At 40.8% G+C, this 20,743-nt stretch overlaps 1 protein-coding gene across 2 annotated transcripts in view; it reads left to right on the top strand.

The window, feature by feature from the left end:
• Positions 1–2,935: 2,935 nt before the first annotated feature.
• The window catches only part of foxo3.S (forkhead box O3 S homeolog), a 71,975-nt gene continuing 54,167 nt past the window's right edge, over positions 2,936–20,743 (top strand). Inside the window, exon 1 of one of the 2 annotated variants that reach the window (XM_018265402.2) lies at positions 2,936–4,241. In XM_018265402.2, coding sequence (XP_018120891.1) covers positions 3,672–4,241 — 570 coding nt within the window. In that variant the 5' untranslated portion in view covers positions 2,936–3,671. The remainder of the gene's footprint in view (positions 4,242–20,743) is intronic. The other variant, XM_041564629.1, reaches the window with a different exon arrangement.

Raw genomic sequence — 20,743 nt, 5'->3', positions numbered from 1 at the left:
TGATTTTTTAATAGATTAAGATATGGAGATCCAGATTATGGAAAGATCCATTATCTGGAAAACCTCTGGTCACAAGCATTCTGGATAACAGGTCACATATCTGTATTATTATTTATATAGCATCAAATACCTACTCCAGTGGAACTTACAATCTAAGTTCCCTACCATGAATTCAACCTGTGGGGAAAAAAACCCACACCCCCCACCCCAGGTAGACCTCCCTCCCTCCTCCCCCCCAGGCTAACTACCCCCCCCCCCCAGGGAAATGCCCCATACTTTGTACTTCCTCCTTGGCGCAGATTCTTACAGCAGAGTTGCACGCATCCATCTTCCGGCTCCTCTGCAAGCTGACTGGTAGATCTGTATTTTCTGCGCATGCGCGGTTGGAGCAGTTTGCTGGTTTGCGACAACTGCGCATGGAAATTATCAAACCCTCAGTCAGCTTACCGAGGAGCGGGAAGATGGATGCGTGCAACTCTGCTGGAAGAAGCTGCGCCGAGGGGTAAGGGAGGGAGGTCTACCTGGGGTGGGGGGGTACAGGTTTTTTCCCCCACAGGTTGAATTCACCTTTAAAAAGCCCAGTGCAATAAGGCAGCAGTGCTAATCACATATCCATCAGGTCGACCCTTCAAACTATACAAATGAAAAACGTTCAAACGTGTCTGTGTACTCTGGGCATGTCATGACTTGTTTACTCAGACATACAGTAAGTGACATGGTGTGACTTCCAACTTGGTTGTTAGCCAGTGAAATAAAAAGGCTTTTCTAAATTAAGCTGTGCTGTCAAATAACCATGCATAGTTTCAGCTTCAGCAAACTCTTCTCTGCATGTCCTTCTTTATGACAATATTCATCTATTTTTAAGTGGTCATCCAAAAATTTTTTTTTTACATAATTAAAGAAATGTGGTTCTGCACAACATTCCAGTATATAGTAAGTAAAAAATATCAGTAATTCTAATATATTAATAAATGTAATTGCAACTGAAATCCAAAATCTGTCTGGCCCTTTGTATTCTTTGGTCTGCTTAAACAATGTAGCAGAAACCAGCTGATTAACAGACCTTGTGAAGAACTTGCTTATGCACAGAAGGGGATACACAAATAACTAAGAATTTACTGAAGATTTTTTTTATTTAATGCATATTGAAAAGTTGCTTAGAATTTTCTGTCATTATAAATAAAGAATCACTATCAAATGTTTATAATAAATCTTTATAGTTATTTTTTTAGAGAAAAGGCTACATCCACATTAACAAATGATTTACATAGTAACATTGTAAGTTAGGTTGAAGAAAGACACGTTCATCAAGTTCAACCTTTTTAGTCAATATATAACCTGCCTAACTGCTAGTTGATCCAGAGGAAGGCCAAAAAAACCCATTTGAAGCCACTCCAATTTGCATCAGAGGGAGGAGAAAAATTCCTTTCTGACTCCAAGATGGCAATTGGACTAGTCCCTGGTTCTGTCTTCCATAACCCTGTATTCCATCCTTTGCTAAAAATAGATCTGACCCCTTCTTAAAGCTATCTAATCTATCAGCATGTACCACTGATTCAGGGAGAGAATTCCCATCTTCACAGCTCTCACTCTAAAAAAAACCCCTTATCTTGAATATTTAGCCGGAACCTCTTTTCTTCTAATCGAATTAGTGACTTCATGTCAGCTGGAAGACCTACTGGTAAATAAAGCTTTAGAGAGATGTATGATCCCCTTATATATTCATACATAGTTATTATTTCATCCCTTAAATGCCCCTTCTCCAGCATGAACAACCCCAACTTTGCCAGTCTTTCCTCATAGCTAAGATTTTCCATAACTTTTACCGGTGTAGTTGCCCTTCCCTGCACCCTCTCTAATTCAATAATGTCTCGTTTGAGCACTGGAGACCAAAACTATGGCACATACTAGATGGGGGTCTAACCAGTGCTCTGTACAGTGGAAGAATGACCTTATTTGCCCTTGATGCTGCTGACTGGCATTGCTTTCTACAGCCAAGTTTATTATCTACAAGGACTTCAAGGTCCTTTTCCACAATGGATTTGCCTAGTTCTGTACATTCTATACATACAGTATATATATATATATATATATATATATACAAGTCTTTGTGTGTATGCACTCTTACCACATTTAAGATCACTTCGGGGTGCGTAGGTCAATTTTGGTCATACAAGTAGACAGAAGGACTCACACACCATTTTCAGTGAATAAAACAGTGTGATTTTATTCTTAGATGCATTTCCAACGTTTCGGCCCCCATTAGGGCCTTTATCAAGGATCCTTGTTGGAAATGCATCTAAGAATAAAATAACACTGTTTTATTCACTGAAAATGGTGTGCAAGTCCTTCTATCTACTATATATATATATATATATATATATATATATATATATATATATATATATATATATATATATATATATATATATATATATATATATATATATATATATATATATGTATATATATATATAAATACACAGTATATAGCTGGATATTACTCTGCTGACACATTTTTAAAATAGCTTTTAGAGATAGCCTTTAGGGCTTAGGCAGTTCCTTTCCTAGAGAAGCCCATTTACATTGAAAGTAAATGTAATAGTATAAATTCTATAGCTACATTATAACATCATTATGTTCTACAGATCTTATCTGCTGTGTAACCTGAGCCTTTTCTCCTTTGAATGGCTGCCACCATTGCTACACAGCAGCTTATTTATATAAACAATAGTAGTGTTTCTGAAGCAAACACACCAGTTTTATCATTGCAGGCCAACACTGCATTATATTTAAAACACTTTAATTTGTTGATGTTACTGTTTCTTTAACAGCAGAGTGGGGCAGAGACAGCAGTACCAGGGCTCCTCCCCTTCTTGCTCTCTCTCCTCCCATTGGGCAATGGCTTGCAAGGTTAGGTTGTGTTCCCTTGCGTGTACCTCTCGCTCTCAGTAGGAAGAATGTGGAAGTGAGCAGAGGCGCGCAGGGTGACAGGCTCTTAGTAAACATAACCCCCTCCCCGTGTGCTGTCACTTTTCTCCCTCCTCTAAGCAGATAATCGAGAAGAGAGATAAAGGCAGTCCGCTAGCATTTCAGCAGCAACCTTTCAGCTTCCCGGTTGCTTTCGGACAGCTATGGAAGCTCTAATGCATACTCAGCCAGCCTGGCTCCCTTTTACGCGGTGAGCCTGGGATTCATTCGCTGCACTGTGTGTGTGTGCGCGTCTGTGTCAGTGAAGCCCTTTCCTCATTGCACCAAGGAAGAGGGACCTGGGAGAGGTGCGGGGGGATTGGCAAGATGGCAGCAGGAGCGAGAAGGTTATGTGCTTAGAGCTGGATCGCACCTAGGCGGATAGATCACTGGGACACTACGAATGACAACGGAGATCTGCTACGACGGGACACGCGAAGCCGCCTGTGTGAGCGGTGCTACTGGGGGAATGCGGTAAGCAAAGAAGAATATCCAGCCGCTGACAGGGGCGAATCTGTGCTCAGCGGGGCTATGGGAAGGATCTAAAGAAGAAGCGTATGTTCCCTGAATTGGGGGCCGGTGCTAGCGGCGGGGCAGGACGCTCTAGTGACACAGGCGCAATCATCCCCGTGCATTGTGTGGGCTCGAACACAAAGTCCGCTTAGCTAGGGGCACCCTTGTGGCAAGAGAGTTCACACACCATGGCAGAAGCCGTGCCTCCCCTCTCTCCGCCCGGGGACGTGGACATAGACCCGGACTTCGAGCCGCAGAGCCGACCTCGATCGTGCACGTGGCCCCTGCAGAGACCAGACTCCCAGGGTAGCCCGGGTAAGTCGAATAGTGGTGCGGGGGAAGCCGGAGACTCGTCCTCTATGATCCCAGAAGAGGAGGATGATGACGACGAGGAACCTGGTACTACAGCCACTGTGCTCGGGACAGCGGGGGACAAGGGGACAGTGGTGCTACTGAGCGCCGGAGAATCGGGACAACTGACCGTGCTGGCCTCATCTGTTGGGGGGGTGGAAACGCTGCAGGCTTCACTTGGGGTCGGAGGAGCAGGGGGTGCCCTGAGCGGTGCAACGGGACAACAGAGGAAATGTTCATCCCGCAGAAATGCCTGGGGCAACATGTCCTACGCTGACCTTATCACTAGGGCTATCGAGAGCACCCAGGATAAACGACTCACCCTATCCCAGATTTATGATTGGATGGTCCGCTCCGTGCCCTACTTTAAGGATAAGGGAGACAGCAACAGCTCTGCAGGCTGGAAGGTGAGCAGCTTTTCACAATCCTTTATAGTTGCAACAAGTTCTTTTTATATCAACTACGCACATAAAGGGCAACATCCATGTGTTTTCAGTAGGGCCTGACTGTTTTGTAATAAGAAAAAACAATATACAAATGCATTACTTACTGTCATACTATTTTAGTGAATTTTACTTGGGTGTTAAACTGGTGCCATTGGGACTGTATTTCTACAGTTCTCCATGCAACAGCTGTATGGATGATTTGGGGAGTAAAGATGTGAGTGACTTGTTCTTAGAGCATGAAATGAGTCCTGCAGCTCCATAAAACTAGTGTGTGTACTGTCCCATTGGAATCAATGTGATCTACTAGCAGTTTAGTCTGTGACCTACATCTAAAACATACATTTGGCTTTAGATATGGAACCTGTGTCTCATTGGCTGTTGCAAAAGTACTCCTTATGTTTGTATGAACTGTCAAGAGATGCTGGTTGTTGAACAGACGGAGACTCACAGATTGGAAATTTCTTTGTGGTACAGAGGCAATAGTTTCTGATACCCACTGCAGTTATACTACGTCACTTATTATGATTCCTGACCATTTCTGATAATTTCCCTGAAACTAATCCTTATCTGTTGTTAAACCCAGCTGTATGTTTCAGTAAGATTATAGCTATGCAACTGGGCTGCAGAGCAAGGAGCCCAGAGCCAAGCCTATGGCTCAATAATTGTCCTTTATATAGCGCTGATATTAAAACAGAAGCAACATATTTGCACTATTATAATACTATACCATACATGGTTGTATACCTTGATCATACACTATTACATAAGAAACAACCAATATGTGATAGTGAAGTGAAGAGGGCCATTCCCAAAAGAGCTTACAACCTAAAGGAGAAGGTATTGGGACATTAGGTGTGGGTATGGGCAAGAACAGTTGTTGGCAAGATGAGTGATGTAGCACTGAGCGTTGAATTTAGCAGCAGTGCTTTATAGAAATGGTTCATGTATCTCAGTGTATTTTCGTGGTGCCAGACTGCACAGTTACAATGTTGCACTAATGATGAAAGTGTTAGAATGTACAATCCAACTTTGTGCCTTTTAAAACATTGTTAATCATCATTTCACTGAGCTTGTCTTAAATAAATTTGAAATAAAGAAGGTCTACACAAAGAGGCTACACTTTAGCGATGTTTTGCTAACCCCACTTAGGTATTTTATAGTATATATACAGGACTTTAATATGTTTGCATGCAAATGTATGCTACACAGACTTTTTATTTGAGTATGTCGAGTATACTGAATTTGCCAAACAGTATGCATTGAATATGGATATTGTAGTTCAACCTACAAGTTAATTGAACTATAGCAACCAGAGACTTGTTTGCACAAGGTGTGCATTTTGCAGAATTTTTGTGTGGAATGTGTTATAATTTCATAGCCAGACCTAGGTAGTATATGTTATGTGCACACACATGATTAGCTTTTTGCCTCTTATGTACAACTGTACAATTTAAATTTATTTGTCCTCTGATTACTTGTGGGTGGTTATAAATTATTCTATGATTATTATTCCATTATCTGTAGATAAATGAATAGAAAACTGACTTTATGGTAAAACCTGTTAAAAGTAAAGTCTTTGTCTCAGTTTTCACTATTTGGCCTGCCTTGTTTCTGTGTAGAAACACAGAAACTTGCGATAAGTAAGTCCTTTTATTGCTGTACTTTTACTGTCTGGAAGGGTGACTTGGCAGAAGATAAACATAGCATAGTTATAGGGCTGTTTATATGTAGGAAGGCTTAGGGCTTTGTTTAGATTTGTATTTGGCATCTGAATTCAGCTGGACAGGCACATGCCAATATCCAGTGATATGGGTAGGTATGAGTACATATGTATTTTTTTAAAAATTTATATTGAGGACTGAAGAATGTTTGCAGGGTCGGACCGGGGGGGGGGGCAGGCCCACCGGAGCTGCCATATTAGGGCCCTGCTGACCTCCCACTGGGCCCCGCACCCTCTCCTCTGGCACTCCACACCCCTCACAAGGCACCCGCTCCAGCCGCCCCCCCCACCAGCACGTACCTGGTTCTCTCTTAATGTGGCCACGAGTTAGATCAGGAAGTAGCGGCAAGTGCATCTCAGGCAGAGGGTCGGGGCTGATGGGGGCCCACTGGGTTTTTTCGCATTGCCCTGATGGCACAGGCTGACCAGGGTCAGACTGGGCTGGCAGGGCAAGGGGAAAAATTACGGTGGGACACGGCTCTCGTGGGCACCACCAACTAGGGTTGCCACCTTTTCTGGAAAAAAATACCGGCCTTCCTATATATTTATCTTTTTTCCCTATTAATAACATTGGGATCAGCCATAATTTTTACTGACCAGGTGGCACCCTTACCACCGACCCGCTCCCTGCCCTTGCTGCCCCAACCTCTGTCTCCGGCCCCGGTTGCGTCAAAAGCAGGTACACGTATGCCGATGGTGGCTATGGCCGGGGTCGGGAGGGAGATTGTGGCAGGTAGGGGTTCAGGGCGGGCCCTGAGACAGCAGCCTGGTGGGCCCTGGGCCCCCAAGTCTGACCTTGAGTCCGGCCATGAATGTTTGGGATTTTACATGTAGTCTGACAGTCATATTAAGGTTGCATTGTGGTGTAGTTTTTCTCCAGCAGTCTGTGTTAAATCTTAATACTAATAACTTGATTCTGACATGTTCTGCTGTTGTAACCTAGTAGCTGCATCAGACTGACAGTAAAGACAATAAGCATGCTTGCAGTCAGAATACAGACACAAGTCCAAACAAGCTGTAAAACAGCAGGGAACCTGCATTTTTTAGCTACACAAGGATTGAACTGCATGGTGCAATCTAAAATGGCACTAGGGAGGAATGTAAGGACTCGTTCGTGCATGGGCACTACTGTATGGCAACAATTACCAACACTTTATTTGTATTTTTTTCTAGAACGGTTGTTAACTAAAATAAAAATGCACATTTAACAACAGCTGTAAACTTCTCTGTTTAGTGAAAGCTGCTTTCATATTATTTTGGCTGTTTGAGTCTACATATATCATATCAATACATGTCCCTTCCCACAGTTTTCACCTGTATAAATAACTCTTGCTTATTTGCATTACATATGCTAATGTAGTTTACTCCTTGGATTTTAGTCTGAAAATTGGCATTACATGGCTCTACAGGCTTCCTCATAGAAAACAAAATTGTAGTAAATCACCCATGAGACATTGCAGCACCCAGCTGTATATATGTGATGTAATTTGTGCCTGTCTTCACTTTGGTTGCACTTTGCTGCACATTCTAGTAAAGCATGGAAGTGACAAGGGACACTGGGGGGTTATTTATTAAAGTCTGAATGCCAAAAAAACTAGAAAAATTTGAGTTTTCGAATTCTTATTATAAAATCCAAATTTTTAGTGGGAAAAAAACTAGAATTTTTCTGGATTTATTAAAGACCAATGCTGCAAAAAGTCTGAATTCAAAAATCCGGCATCTTGGACCTGCTGAGGTTGTATATAAGTCAATGGGAGAGGTCCCTATCCTATTTAGAAGTTTCTGTGGTCTGTGATGGAATTCGCCTGAAAATCCAACTATTTCGGACTTTTCTGGCAAAAAATCGGAAAAATTCAGGCTTTTCGGGAGTCATCCCAAAAAACTTACGATTCGGGAAAAAACTCCGGAAAAATCATATGATATTATATTTCATATAAATATTTCATTTTTTGTGGGTTTGTCCCCGTTCCGATTCATTCGTACTTTTTTTAAATAAATAAGGTCACATTGTGGATTCTAGTTTGGTCTGACTTTTTTTTTTTTTTTTTTTACATGGGGGCTCAGTTTGGGCTAGTGCACCTATATAATGTGCCAGTGTTGCTTTCTGGTAGGCCAGATTCCATAGCCAGTGGACCATGAGTTGTGAGCCTGCAGAAATTGACAGGTATTTCATCTGTGCTCTCTGGTTTTAGTCTTTTTCTTTTCTGCTTATGTGTGATTGGATGGAGAGCGTATGAGGATCAGCAGGAAGCAAAGATGAGCTTTTGTCCACTTCATCATCTGCCAATACACCATGAACTGACCCACGTGGTGCATCAGCAGGTGGAATGCTGGTGCCTGAATGCCTCATCCTGGAAGCATTGCTGAGTGATGTAGCCCGCTCGCACACCCTGGCCTTCAGAGTATCAGCGCCTGGTGCACGGTGTTGGGGGGATCGGCACCCTCCACAGCAATTCAGAACAGAGTTAACGCTGGCACTCACGGCAGGTTCAAGCAGGGGTGTACCCATGCGTCTTTATTTAGCAAACGTGCAACGTTTCAGGGTTGTACCCCTTTGTCAAGCAAAGGGGTACAACCCCGAAACGTTGCACGTTTGCTAAATAAAAACGCAAGGGTACACCCCTGCTTGAACCTGCCGTGAGTGCCAATGTTTACTCTGTTCTCGTTCTGGAAGCATCCCATATCCTTATTTGATATTTTTTGGGAGCTGCGGGGCACCATACTTGTACGATACAATTAGTACATGTGTGGCCAACTTTAGAGAACATCTCATTCAGTGTCTATTTCTACAGCTTTCCATTTGTGGTTGTGTTCTTTATTGCAAATATATCAAGGTCTTATATGTAGAACTCTGTGATACTCGCAATTGATTGTTCTCATACTACAAATTCTAGTACTTTTTTATTTTTTTTTGTGTCCAGCTTAGGACAGAGAAGGAAAGTACAATGATAGACTAAGAGACTTTATGGAACTTAAAGGGGAAGTAAAGTCTAAAATAGAATAAGGCTAGAAATGCTGTATTTTGTATACTAAACATAAACTTACTGCACCACAAGTCTAATCAAACAAATGATTTATGCTTTCAAACTTGGCCACAGGGGGTCACCATCTTGTAACTTTGTCAAAAATCTTTGCAAGACCAAGACTGTGCACATGCTCAGTGTGGTCTGGGCTCCTTAGGGATCCTGTGTTGTCATGTAATCTAATTTATTTTATAGTTTTTGTATTGTTTTATACAAACTTTCTCCAACTCTGCAGAACCAGTGGCATCAGCAAAATAATCCTCCAAATAAAATCCCAGTTTATCTGTTTAAGGGTTTTGTCGCAGCATGTCGGATCTTGCCGAAAACCTCCGTGTAGTCCTACCCTAAATCTGGCTCCATGATCTTTGTCCCAGCAGTAGGAGTTGGAAACAGTAAAGGCAAAAATAAAATCCAATACAAATCTCTACACAGTCGCCGACTGCTCCACAGGGAATGAAAAACAAAGCTGCTTGAGTTCTGCATGGCTGGGAAGTAAGGCGGGGGCTCCCCCTGCTGTTCATAGGTATGATTGTTTTCCTGCAGAGCAGTTAGGGACCGTCTGACAATTCCTATCCACAGCAGTAAATGAAGGGAGAATTTTACTGCATAGTCAGGTTTCTTATAAAAACAGTGCACATTTTTTAATTAAATTATATTGGAGGTTTCTTTTTCATTAAAGAAAGTAAAAATGGGATTTTATTTTTTTGCCTTTTCATGCCCTTTAAAGGGGAACTGTCACCCAGATATAAAAGCTGTATAATGAAAGTCCTGAAAGTTAAACATGAAACCCCATTTTTTCATTGCCACATATATATATATATATATATATATATATATATATATATATATATATATATACCCATTATAAATATTTCATCTGTTAATTATATATTGTCTGCCCCACCTCTATGCCTTAGGCATTGAGGCAAGGCAGACAATTACTTTCATTTCTATTCTACACTTTCTATATTGAATAATGGGAGCGTGAACTCTGGATTGGCAGTTCTAGACAGGATTGATCTCTCTAACAGCCGGGAGACCAGTTTCTCTAGTAGAGGTTTCACAAGCATGATTCCCAACTTTCCGTGCTAGAACACCTAGAATAACCCTTCATTGACTTTAGGGATCTTTCTTGTTGTGTTTTTGTCCTGCACACCTCCCCCCCCCTTTTTTTTTTGCTGGGTCGTCATGAGTATTCCCCCATCAGAAGTATCTCTCTCCCCCCCCCCGCACTGTGTCACCACTGAAAAGATCCCCTTTCCCTCATTACACCCAGTGCTGCAAGTTTAAACTTCAGTAAACATTTACATTTTAAGGCTTAAAATTTGAGCCCTTTCTTTGCCTACTAAGTATGACCGTCTTGCTCCATACAGAATGATGTGATATTATAAGAGGGAGCTGTAGAGAATGTGTCTGGCCATTCATGTTTCATTTGTTGTATTTAATCTACAAATGGCTAAAACTATGCCAGCATAGGTATCAGGCCCGGACTGGCAATCTGTGGGTTCTGGCAAATGCCAGAGGGGCTGCTATAATGTCCCATAGAAAGTCAGTATTTAGTGGGCTGGTGGGGGCTGTTTGGGCCTCTGTGTGGGCTGATTGGGCCTCTGTGTACCTGAAATGCCAGGGCCTATTTAAATTCTCAGTCCGGACCTGATAGGTATTCCCTGTACTAAGCACAATTCAGCAGGAACAATCCCCTAAGTTTGCTCATAGTCTGTACAGAGAGATACCATAAATTGTAGTGGCTTCACAGTTAATTTTGTCTGGGATCCAGCATGTCAGGCTGAATGGTTGGCCCACACACATTTTCACCTCACCAAATCTAGCCCTCGTTGTAAAACATTTAGACACCCCTGGTATATAGGAATGGGAGACTTCCTAAGGCTGATGAAGATGGTGATATGCTGCAAATAAAGTATGCACAAAGCAGATGTCTGCAATTGTCTTCACTGTAAATTGCTTATATACGCATATAAACAATGGTCAATGGCCATTTACTGTTGTCCTTCAACATAAAATGAGAAATAAAGCTGACTCCCCTTTATTACAGTGGAAAGTACTGTCTGATAGGTGGTAGTGATCAGAAATAGTAGTAGTGAGTAGTGAATGCCATGTTAGCCTGAGTACAGTTTATTTGCTTTGACCTTGCATACCAGTCAGCAAAGGACCATTATCATTATGTGGGAGGTGCCTTAAATGTCCAAATAGGTGGAAATGGTAGCTACCTGCCTGTGTTCTTTGCAGTTTGGGTACTCTGTCTACATGAATAGTACAATTGCACATGATCAGGTCTTTTGTCTGGACCATGACTCCATTCATATGGGGAAATGTAATAAAAGGTGCAGTGATTGCAAAGTTATAGTCACCATAGCAAGCTACCAGATGTTAATAATTTCAGTGTAAAAATAAAAACTGGGTAAATAGGCTGTGCAAAAAAAAAAAAAAAAAAATTCAATATAGTTAGTTCATCAAAAAAGCAATCTATAAAGGCTGGAGTGACTGGGTGTCTAACATAATAGCCAGAACACTACTTCCTGCTTTGCAGCTCTCTTGGTTTCCACCGATTGGTTACCAGGCATTAATCAATCAGTGACTTGAGGGGGGGGAGCGGCACATGGGTCATAACAGTTTATTTTGACTCTAAGCTGCATGCTGAGGACCAATTGCAAACTCACTGAACAGTTATGTCCCATGTGGCCCTTAAAGTCGCTGACTGACTCAGAGTTAAAAAGCTGAAAAGCAGGAAGTAGTGTTCTGGCTATTATGTTAGACATCCAGTCAATCCAAATATTATACATTACGTTTTTGGCTAACTATAACTATATTAGAAACATTTTTTATTTTGCACAGCTATCTATTAACCCAGTTGTTATTTTCACACTGAACTGTTCCTTTAAGTAAAAGCTGTCTAAACCATTGTACTTCATCAGAAATAGGTTTTTGCTGTTGTCGAAATACACATGTAATGAACACATGTTTTTGCATCTTATAGATGGTAGGCAGTTCAGTTTCATTTTTACACTACAGGAGATTTATTCATAGTCACACTATTCTAAGTTTAGTGAACAGGGCTGAATGAACTAAAAGATTAAATGCGCACATGACTGATTTTAACTTTACATAAATATCAAAATTGACAATAACCAAGCAATTGAATGCTGTCAAAGTAGTTATATGATTGCCCTGGATTTTAGATCCCATTAATATGTTCTGTTTATGAAATAACAACTTTGTGAACTACCTCACCCTGACATGACAGTTCCTGAACACTGTGTATAATACAGGTATGGTATCCATTATCCGGAAACCCATTATCCGGAAACCCATTATCCAGAATGCTTCAAATTACGGAAAGGCTGTCTCCCATAGACTCCATTATAATAAAATAATTCAAATTTGTAAAAATGTTTTCCTTTTTCTCTGTAATAATAAAACAGTACCTTTTACTTAATCAAAGCAAAGATAGAATTAATCCTTACTGGAATCAAAACCAGCTTCTTTAGTTTATTTAATGTTTAGGCTAAGGCCACACTAGGCGATTTTTCGGCGCGACTTTTAAGCAATCGCTGGGGAAACTTTTGCGCTGGCGTCTATGGGAATCGCGACAAATCGCCAGCGTAAAAACACACGCGGCGATCTTTTCTCTACTGTCGCTCGAAAATTGCCTCGCTAGGCGATTTCGAGCGACAATAGAAAAAAGATCGCCGCGTGTGTTTTTACGCTGGCGATTTGTCGCGATTCCCATAGACGCCAGCGCAAAAGTTTCCCCAGCGATTGCGGATTAAAAGTCGCGGCGAAAAGTCGCCGCGAGTCAAATCGCGGCGCTATCGCCTAGTGTGGCCTTAGCCTTACATGATTTTCTAGTAGATTTAGGTTAAGGTCACACCTGGAGATTCGGGGAGATTTAGTCGCCCGGCGACTAATCACCTCTTCTTTGGGGCGACTAATCTCCTCAAATGGCTTCCCCCGTCTTCTGCCTGCTAGAATGAGGAATCGATTTTTTTTCTTGCAGAATTTCCCCATTGAGAAAGTCTTGCTTTTTATGTTCTCATTTATATATCATTTATGGCATTCTTGACAACTCTCAAATTCCTGAATAAATGTAGTGATAGAAAGATATCCATTTAGACATTTTGTGTCCATTGCTTTTAATGGATGTGAAAAATTGGATCTGTGGAAGACCAAACAAAAGTTCAAGAAATCACTAATCGCATAATCGCACTAATAAGCATATGTATGTTAAGCAACAAGTCCTATTTATTGAACTCATGTTAAATTGTTGATCTATGATGTCAACAATGATTTTCCAGAGGATCGCCAATCACATTTTTAGGAACAATCTGCAAAAGGTGCAGACACACCAGGCAAGTATGAATGCATATCAATACTCCTAATCAGAATACAGTCTGGTGAGCCAAGTTTCTAATACTGTACTCTAATTCAGGCCACATTTCTTCACATCAGTTAGATTACAAATGTATGGAGACTGCCATGGGCACTTTTCAGTGAGTTTCCTAAGTATTTCACAACTGCACAGACAGAAGCAAACTTTTAATTTATGGACAGAAACATCACACAAATCCATATGACACATGCTGTGCCTTAAATGCAATAGTGCTTGGGAGATGAAGGGGTAAAGTGATTTTGGGTGTGAGAAAGGTTGACGTACTTATTTTAAAACTAAATATAGCAGCAAACGGTACAGATACACCTTCTGTGTCAACACTGCCAACATCTCTATTAAAAGAACACTCGGCAAAAATAATTTGTTGTTTCTTTATCTCAGAAAAACCATACTGCTTTAGAGCTATGTCACCCTAGGTAGAAAATTGCTGCTATAGCCCCACGTGAGTAGTAACTGACATGAATGGGATAATCCTTTTGAGGGTTTCTGCCAGTATTCACAGTTAAGCTTTTTCTGCCCACAATCCCTCTTTGTGTGCAGAGACCAGCGGGTAACATTCATGTGAGTTACTGCACACATGGAAGGTGAGCTGGCCTTATTGGAAAGTGTTTCACAGCTGGGAAAGGTAATTTCGGTGCGGGACTGCGTTTGTTTTCTCCATAAACTGGTCATTTTTTTCCATCTATTAAGGAGGGGAATCTTTCTGGCAATACACCTAAAGATCCAAGTTTGTTTTTTCTTTGATGTTACTGTATCATAAAGCAGTGTGCAGTTTTCCTCATGATTTTTGCGTTTCTTTAGTTTTCCCAGTTCGCTTTTAAGCTGATGAAGTTTCCATGGTGCTGGTCATCATGAACGACCAGCAGCTATTGCATTCTATACACATTGAGTCTGGTTTTAAGCCACAACGCTCCACTGAAACTGCCCTGACTAGACTAACTAATGACCTTTTAAAAGCCAACAATTATTTCTCACTACTAATACTGCTTGATCTCTCAGCCGCATTTGACACTGTAGAGCACCCTCTCCTCCTCCAGTCCTTCCATTCGCTTGGCCTTCGTGACACAACCCTGTCCTGGTTCTCTTCTTACATCACCAATCGTTCCTTCAGTGTCTCCTACAATGGAGTAGCATCTCCTCCCCTACCTCTTTCTGTTGGAGTTCCTCAAGGCTCTGTTCTGGGACCATTACTATTCTCCCTCTATACTTCCTCCCTTGGCAAATTAATCAACTCTTATGGTTTCCACTGCCATCTCTATGCTGACGATACTCAGATCTATCTCTCATCTCCTGATCTCAACCCAGAACTCCTAACTCGCGTCTCCTCCTGCCTGTCCGCTATCTCTACCTGGATGTCGCAACGCTACCTTAAATTAAACCTCTCTAAAACTGAAATGGTTCTCTTTCCTCCAACTAACACCAGTAACATCCCGGAAGTATCCATCATAGTTAACAATTCCACTATCACCCCCTCTCCCCAGGCCCGGTGCCTTGGGGTTATCCTAGATTCTGCCCTGTCATTCACTCCTCAAATCCAGTCACTTATTAAATCATATCACTTCCACCTAAGGAACATATCCAAAATACGATCATTTATCACCCAAGATGCTGCCAAAATTCTTATTCACTTTCTCATCATATCACGTCTAGACTACTGTAACTCTCTTTTAATTGGCCTTCCCCTCTCACCTCTCCAGTCCATAATGAACACTGCTGCGAGGCTCATATACCTCAGCAACCGCTCCTCCTCTGCCTCGCCATTCTGTCAATCCCTGCACTTGCCTCCGTTACCTTCAGAATCAAATTCAAATTAATGACACTGACTTTCAAAGCACTTCATAACTCTGCCCCACCCTACATCTCTGAACTCATCTCTATATACTCACCCAACCGCTTACCACGCTCCTCTACTGACCTGCTACTCAACTCTTCTCTCATTACCTCCACACATGCTCGCATTCAAGACTTTGCAAGGGCTGCACCCCTCCTGTGGAACTCTCTCCCACGGTCTGTCCGACTTTCTCCCAACCTTTCAGCTTTCAAGAAATCTCTTAAACACACTACTTTCGAGAAGCCTACCCTCACTCTGCTTAACTACCAAACGCAACACCACATACAGTACCACATTTCTCATCCACTTAATTCGATCTTGCCCACTCCCACACCTTGTGTATTACTCCCTTCCCTTTAGACTGTATGCCTATGCATAGGGCCTTCCTCACCTTTTTGTACCTGTATTGATTGTGATGTATGTAACTCCATATGTTCTATGTATATAATTCATGTGATTTAGTTGTATAATCACATTTACTTTACAGTGCTACACAATATGTTGGCGCTTTATAAATACATGTTAATAAAATAATAAATAAATGGCACACAGAATTATTCTCTGTCCGTGTTTTTTAGATAATGCTCTAATGTTCTCTAGCCACTTTCCATTTTTTTCTGGCTAAAATGTTCCAGCTGCTGTGCTGCATTCCCTATTTTGTCCCCCAACAAGGAAACCAGAAAGGACATGTCTTAGCAACTAAACAGAGCTGTAAGTGAATCTCTCCATACTGGCACAACTTACTACAAGGTGTTCTTTTTGCCTGTACAGATAGATACCGCAAAATTCCAGATAAGGCAGTATTCCCTTATGTAAGCACGATTCTGCAGGAATTCGAGGGTATGGTGGTCCAAGTACAGACCTTAATAGTTTATGCTGAATTTGAAATGGTTTTTCTTTAAGTTCTTCATCCAAATATATTCTAGAGTGTCTTTACACAGTAAGAACTCTTCTGTAACATAAATGGTCATAAAAACTATTCTGCCTGGCAGTAGTTAAAGTTTTACTGAATATCATTGACTGTCATTTGTCCTTGTAATAATTAAAGGACAAGAGAAGTTTGGAATCAGGTAAGACTTGTTTTGTGCAGAGTTTTTGTTTTGTTTTGTTAAGTTACCTTTCTTGAACAAAGACTATTATTAAAGAGCATACCAACCTGTTATAAATGCTGTGTAGTTAGCAGATATAGATGGGTATTTATAATATGCATGTTTTAAAGAAGTCACTTCGTTTTTATAGTTGTAAAAATAGGAAGAATATGTGCTGTTAAAGATTATGGATAAATCTTATCTCATATGTGTGTGTGTGTGTGTATGTAATAAAGTACCCCCTCTTGTAAAATATAAGGATATTAAAAGTTACAGAGGAGCCGAGTGTTTTTATACAGGTCATGGAACTCTGAGGTAACTTCTAATATCCTCATATTTTACAACTGGGGGTACTTTATTTATTATAATACACAAATTTCAGTGAGTCATGTGACAGAAATGACATCAGAACTCACCGTTATAAGGATATAATTTACAAGGTATTCATAGCTTTTGTGTATTATTTATATATATTCCCAGCTATAGTCAGGTGATCCCACTTGTGTCTAATAAAAGGGCAGCCAAGTTTGGGAGTTTTACTTTGAAAGCAGCAAGTAAGTTGCGGGTAAAACTTAGTCCCTTTGTAAAGTGTATAATGAAGCAATAGAATTCTTAATGAATCAGTTGAAATTTGAGCATAGGACTGGCCAGATATGGGATGACTTTGACGTAGTTGGCCAGCTTAAATATATTGCAATATATGGACAAACAATCCTTGTTTTGTTTAAAGGGTAAGGCATTTTTCAGTAGCAGTATGCACAAAATGTCTCTGTCTTAAATATATTGATAATGGGTTGAGTGCAGAGGAATCTTGTATTTTTCCATATATAGAGAGAGAGAGAGAGAGAGAGAGAGAGAGAGAGAGAGAGAGAGAGAGAGAGAGAGAGAGAGAGAGAGAGAGAGAGAGAGAGAGAGAGAGAGAGAGAGAGAGAGAGAGAGAGAGAGAGAGAGAGAGAGAGAGAGAGAGAGAGAGAGAGAGAGAGAGAGAGAGAGAGAGAGAGAGAGTATTTAAGAGCACTCACGGGATATTGTGAAAAAAGGCTTTTATTGGAGTATTACAATCTACCCCACATCAACGCGTTTCGGTTCTCTCTGAACCGTCGTCAGGATGTGACTATATATATATATATATATATATATATATACACACACATATATATATTTAATTTTATTTAAAACTACATTCCTTATATATTATGCGTGTGTGTATATATAAATATATGTATATATAAAATATAATCTTCAAATGTGCTATGCTTTTACTTCTCAATAATTCAACATGAAAAAACTAAAAAGTTTACGGGTCTTATGCCCTTTTCTCAAATCCAAGGTAACCATTTAAAAAGTTATGTTGTGTTTGACATTTGTACAGGGCTATATTTAGGTCCAATGCTGCCCTAGGCACCGGATCTAAACATGCCCCTTATGTCGTACACGTGACATCCCGTGCCATATGCCACGGAAGTGACGTCACTTCTGTGTGATTCCTCGGGCCCCACCCCTCAACCACCCAGCTCCGTCACCGGATTTCTTATGGAAATCCAAGACAGAGGGTGGGGGAATTTAAAAAAAAAAACATACAACAAAACCGTGCCTTAATGTAAATATGCCCCTGCATAGCTCTTTAAGCCTTGAACTTAATAGGCAGGTGTGTCCAATCATGAGAAGTATTTAAAGTGGCCAATTGCAAGTTGTGCTTCTGTTTGTCTATCTTCTGAAGAGTGACTGCATGGCATTCTCAAAGCAACTCAAGAGATCTGAAAACAAAGATTGTTCAGTATCATGGTTTAGGGGAAGGCTACAAAAAGCTATCTCAGAGGTTTAAACTGTCAGTTTCAACTGTAAGGATCTTAATCAGGAAATGGAAGGCCAAAGGCACTGTTGCTGTAAATCCCAGGTCTGGCAGGCCAAGAAAAATACAGGAGTGGCATATGCGGAGAATTGTGAGAATGGTTATAGACAACCCACCTCCATAGACCTGCAGGAACATCTTGCTGCAGATGGTGTATCTGTACATCGTACATTTACATCTGTATGGCAGGGTAATGAGAAAGAAGCCCTTCTGCACTCACGCAAACACAAGTCACTTGTATGGAAAAGCTCATTTAGACAAGCCAGTCATTTTGAAACAAGTGCTTAGGACGGATGAGACAAAAATTTAGTTATTTGGTCATAACAAAAAGCGTTTTGCATGGCGGAAGAACAACACTCCATTAAAGAAAACACCTGGTACCTACTGTCAAATCTGGTGGAGGTTCCATCATGCTGTGGGGCTGTTCAGGGACTGGGGCCCTTATTAAAGTCAAGGGTTGGATGAATTCAACCCAATATCAACAAAGTCTTTAGGATAATGTTCAAGCATCAGTCACAAAGTTGAAGTTAAGCAGGGGTTGGATATTCCAATAAGACAAAGACCCTAAACATACTTCGTAATCTACAAAGTCATTTATGCAGAGGGAGAAGTACAAAATTCTGGAATGGCCGTCACAGTCCCCCAACTTGAATATCATGGAAAATCTATGGGATGATTTGAAGCAGAATGTCCATGCTTGGCAGCCATCAAATTTAACTGAACTGGAGAGATTTTGTATGGACAAATAGTCAAAAATACCGCATTCTGAATCCAGACACTCATCAAAGGCTATAGGAGGTGTCTAGAGGCTTCTACATTTGCAAAATGAGGCTCAACTAAGTATTGATGTAATATCTCTGTTGGGGTGCCCAAATGTATGCACCTGTCTAAATTTGTTATGATGCATATTGCATTTTCTGTTAATCCAATAAACTTTGTCACTGCTGAAATACTACTGTTTCCATAAGGCATGTTATATATTAAAAGGAAGTTGCTAATTTGAAAGCTCAGCCAATGATAAAGAAAACTCCAAAGAATTAAGAGGGGTTCCCAAACTTTTTCATATTACTGTAAGTTGATTCCTGATACATAGCTTCTGTAGTCTGGCAAACTACTAAGAAAATAACATAGTATGGACAGAAACGGATTTCAGTGCAATTTAATTTTCAATTAACAATCAAATTGTAGCTCATATTGGTAAACTACACAAGAAATTTTGTTAGTTGATGCTGAATTGACAGATCGCATCCTACAAATCGGATATAGATGGGTCAAAATATAATGGGAAGAGAAATATAATCTCAGAAGAGAACCCTGCCAACTGTGTCTTCATCCAGCGGGAGAAAATCTGGTGGTTTCTGACAGATGCATGAACAAACCACACTATCTGATCTGACTTAACATTATAGTTATGGGGATAAGAATTTACAGGATCCAACATAATCTTGTGGTGTTCCATGAGCAGATCAGATAAAATATGGCCCACAAAAACCTGACAAAATGTCTCATGTAGTTTAGCCCTAATTAGGAAGATATGGAAGCAACACATTTTGCGTGCATACATTACAACAAGTGTTAGACCTTTTGGTTGGTTGATTCAGTACAGCTTTGCTGTAAATTCTTGGGTTCCAGGCAATTTGGATACTTGCTATTTAAAGACCTGCTGCCTTTTTACTTTTTTGTTACCTTCACAGACAGATGAGCCAGAAACAACTTCTTCTCATTGGTCTGACATTCCTGTCTTGGAAAATTTCCTGTCAGTGCAGAACCTTTATAGAATCCTCCAGCTCTTTCAACACTGGAGGAGGGAGTGTTTGTGTGTCAGATGGTAGACATCTGTTTCTAATCCTTCCAGTGCATTGGGCTCCTAAAAGGTATATAACTTGAATAAAGTCTCTTAAACAATCCAATAAATTAGGCTTTGATTACATTTAATTAACAAAGCACTGGCTAACTTTTGGCACCCCCAAGTTTATAATGACTTTCCCTCTCCTTAAATGTATATATTTTTCATACAATCATGCATTTAATATTGCCAGAGCTTGGTTTCCTTGTACATTACTTGGCTTGCATATCTCAACAACTGGGATTGCCTTGTGGCATACCTTTTAACGTGACTTTTCTCCCCCTAAGAAGTAGTAGCAAAAAAGCGCTAGCCGGCTCAGACGCCGAGCTTAGCATACCTTTTTACGTGACTTTTCTCCCCCTAAGAAGTAGTAGGAGAGTCCCGACATTTTTCGTCCGGTGTAGATCGGTCGTTTGGTCGTTTGGACAGGTTAGAAAATTTCTGTCGGCTGCCGATAATATCTCTGCATGTATTGCCGATCGTACGATTTTCAGTGAGAGACTGTCACTAGCTTTGGTTGGACATAGATATCGTACGATTGCTGTCAGGGGCAGAACATTGCTGATCTGTTCTTTAACTAATCTGACTGGTAAGATTTTGATCTGAATGGTTAGTGGCGGGTCGGGAGATGGGAAAGTCTGATCGTACGATGATTCATACGATCGGATCTTTGCATCTACGGCCAGCTTAACCAC

The sequence above is a fragment of the Xenopus laevis genome, chromosome 5S (genome assembly GCF_017654675.1).
Source record: "Xenopus laevis strain J_2021 chromosome 5S, Xenopus_laevis_v10.1, whole genome shotgun sequence".
Classification (NCBI taxonomy): Eukaryota; Metazoa; Chordata; class Amphibia; order Anura; family Pipidae; genus Xenopus; species Xenopus laevis.
This window is presented reverse-complemented; position numbering and strand designations above follow the sequence as displayed.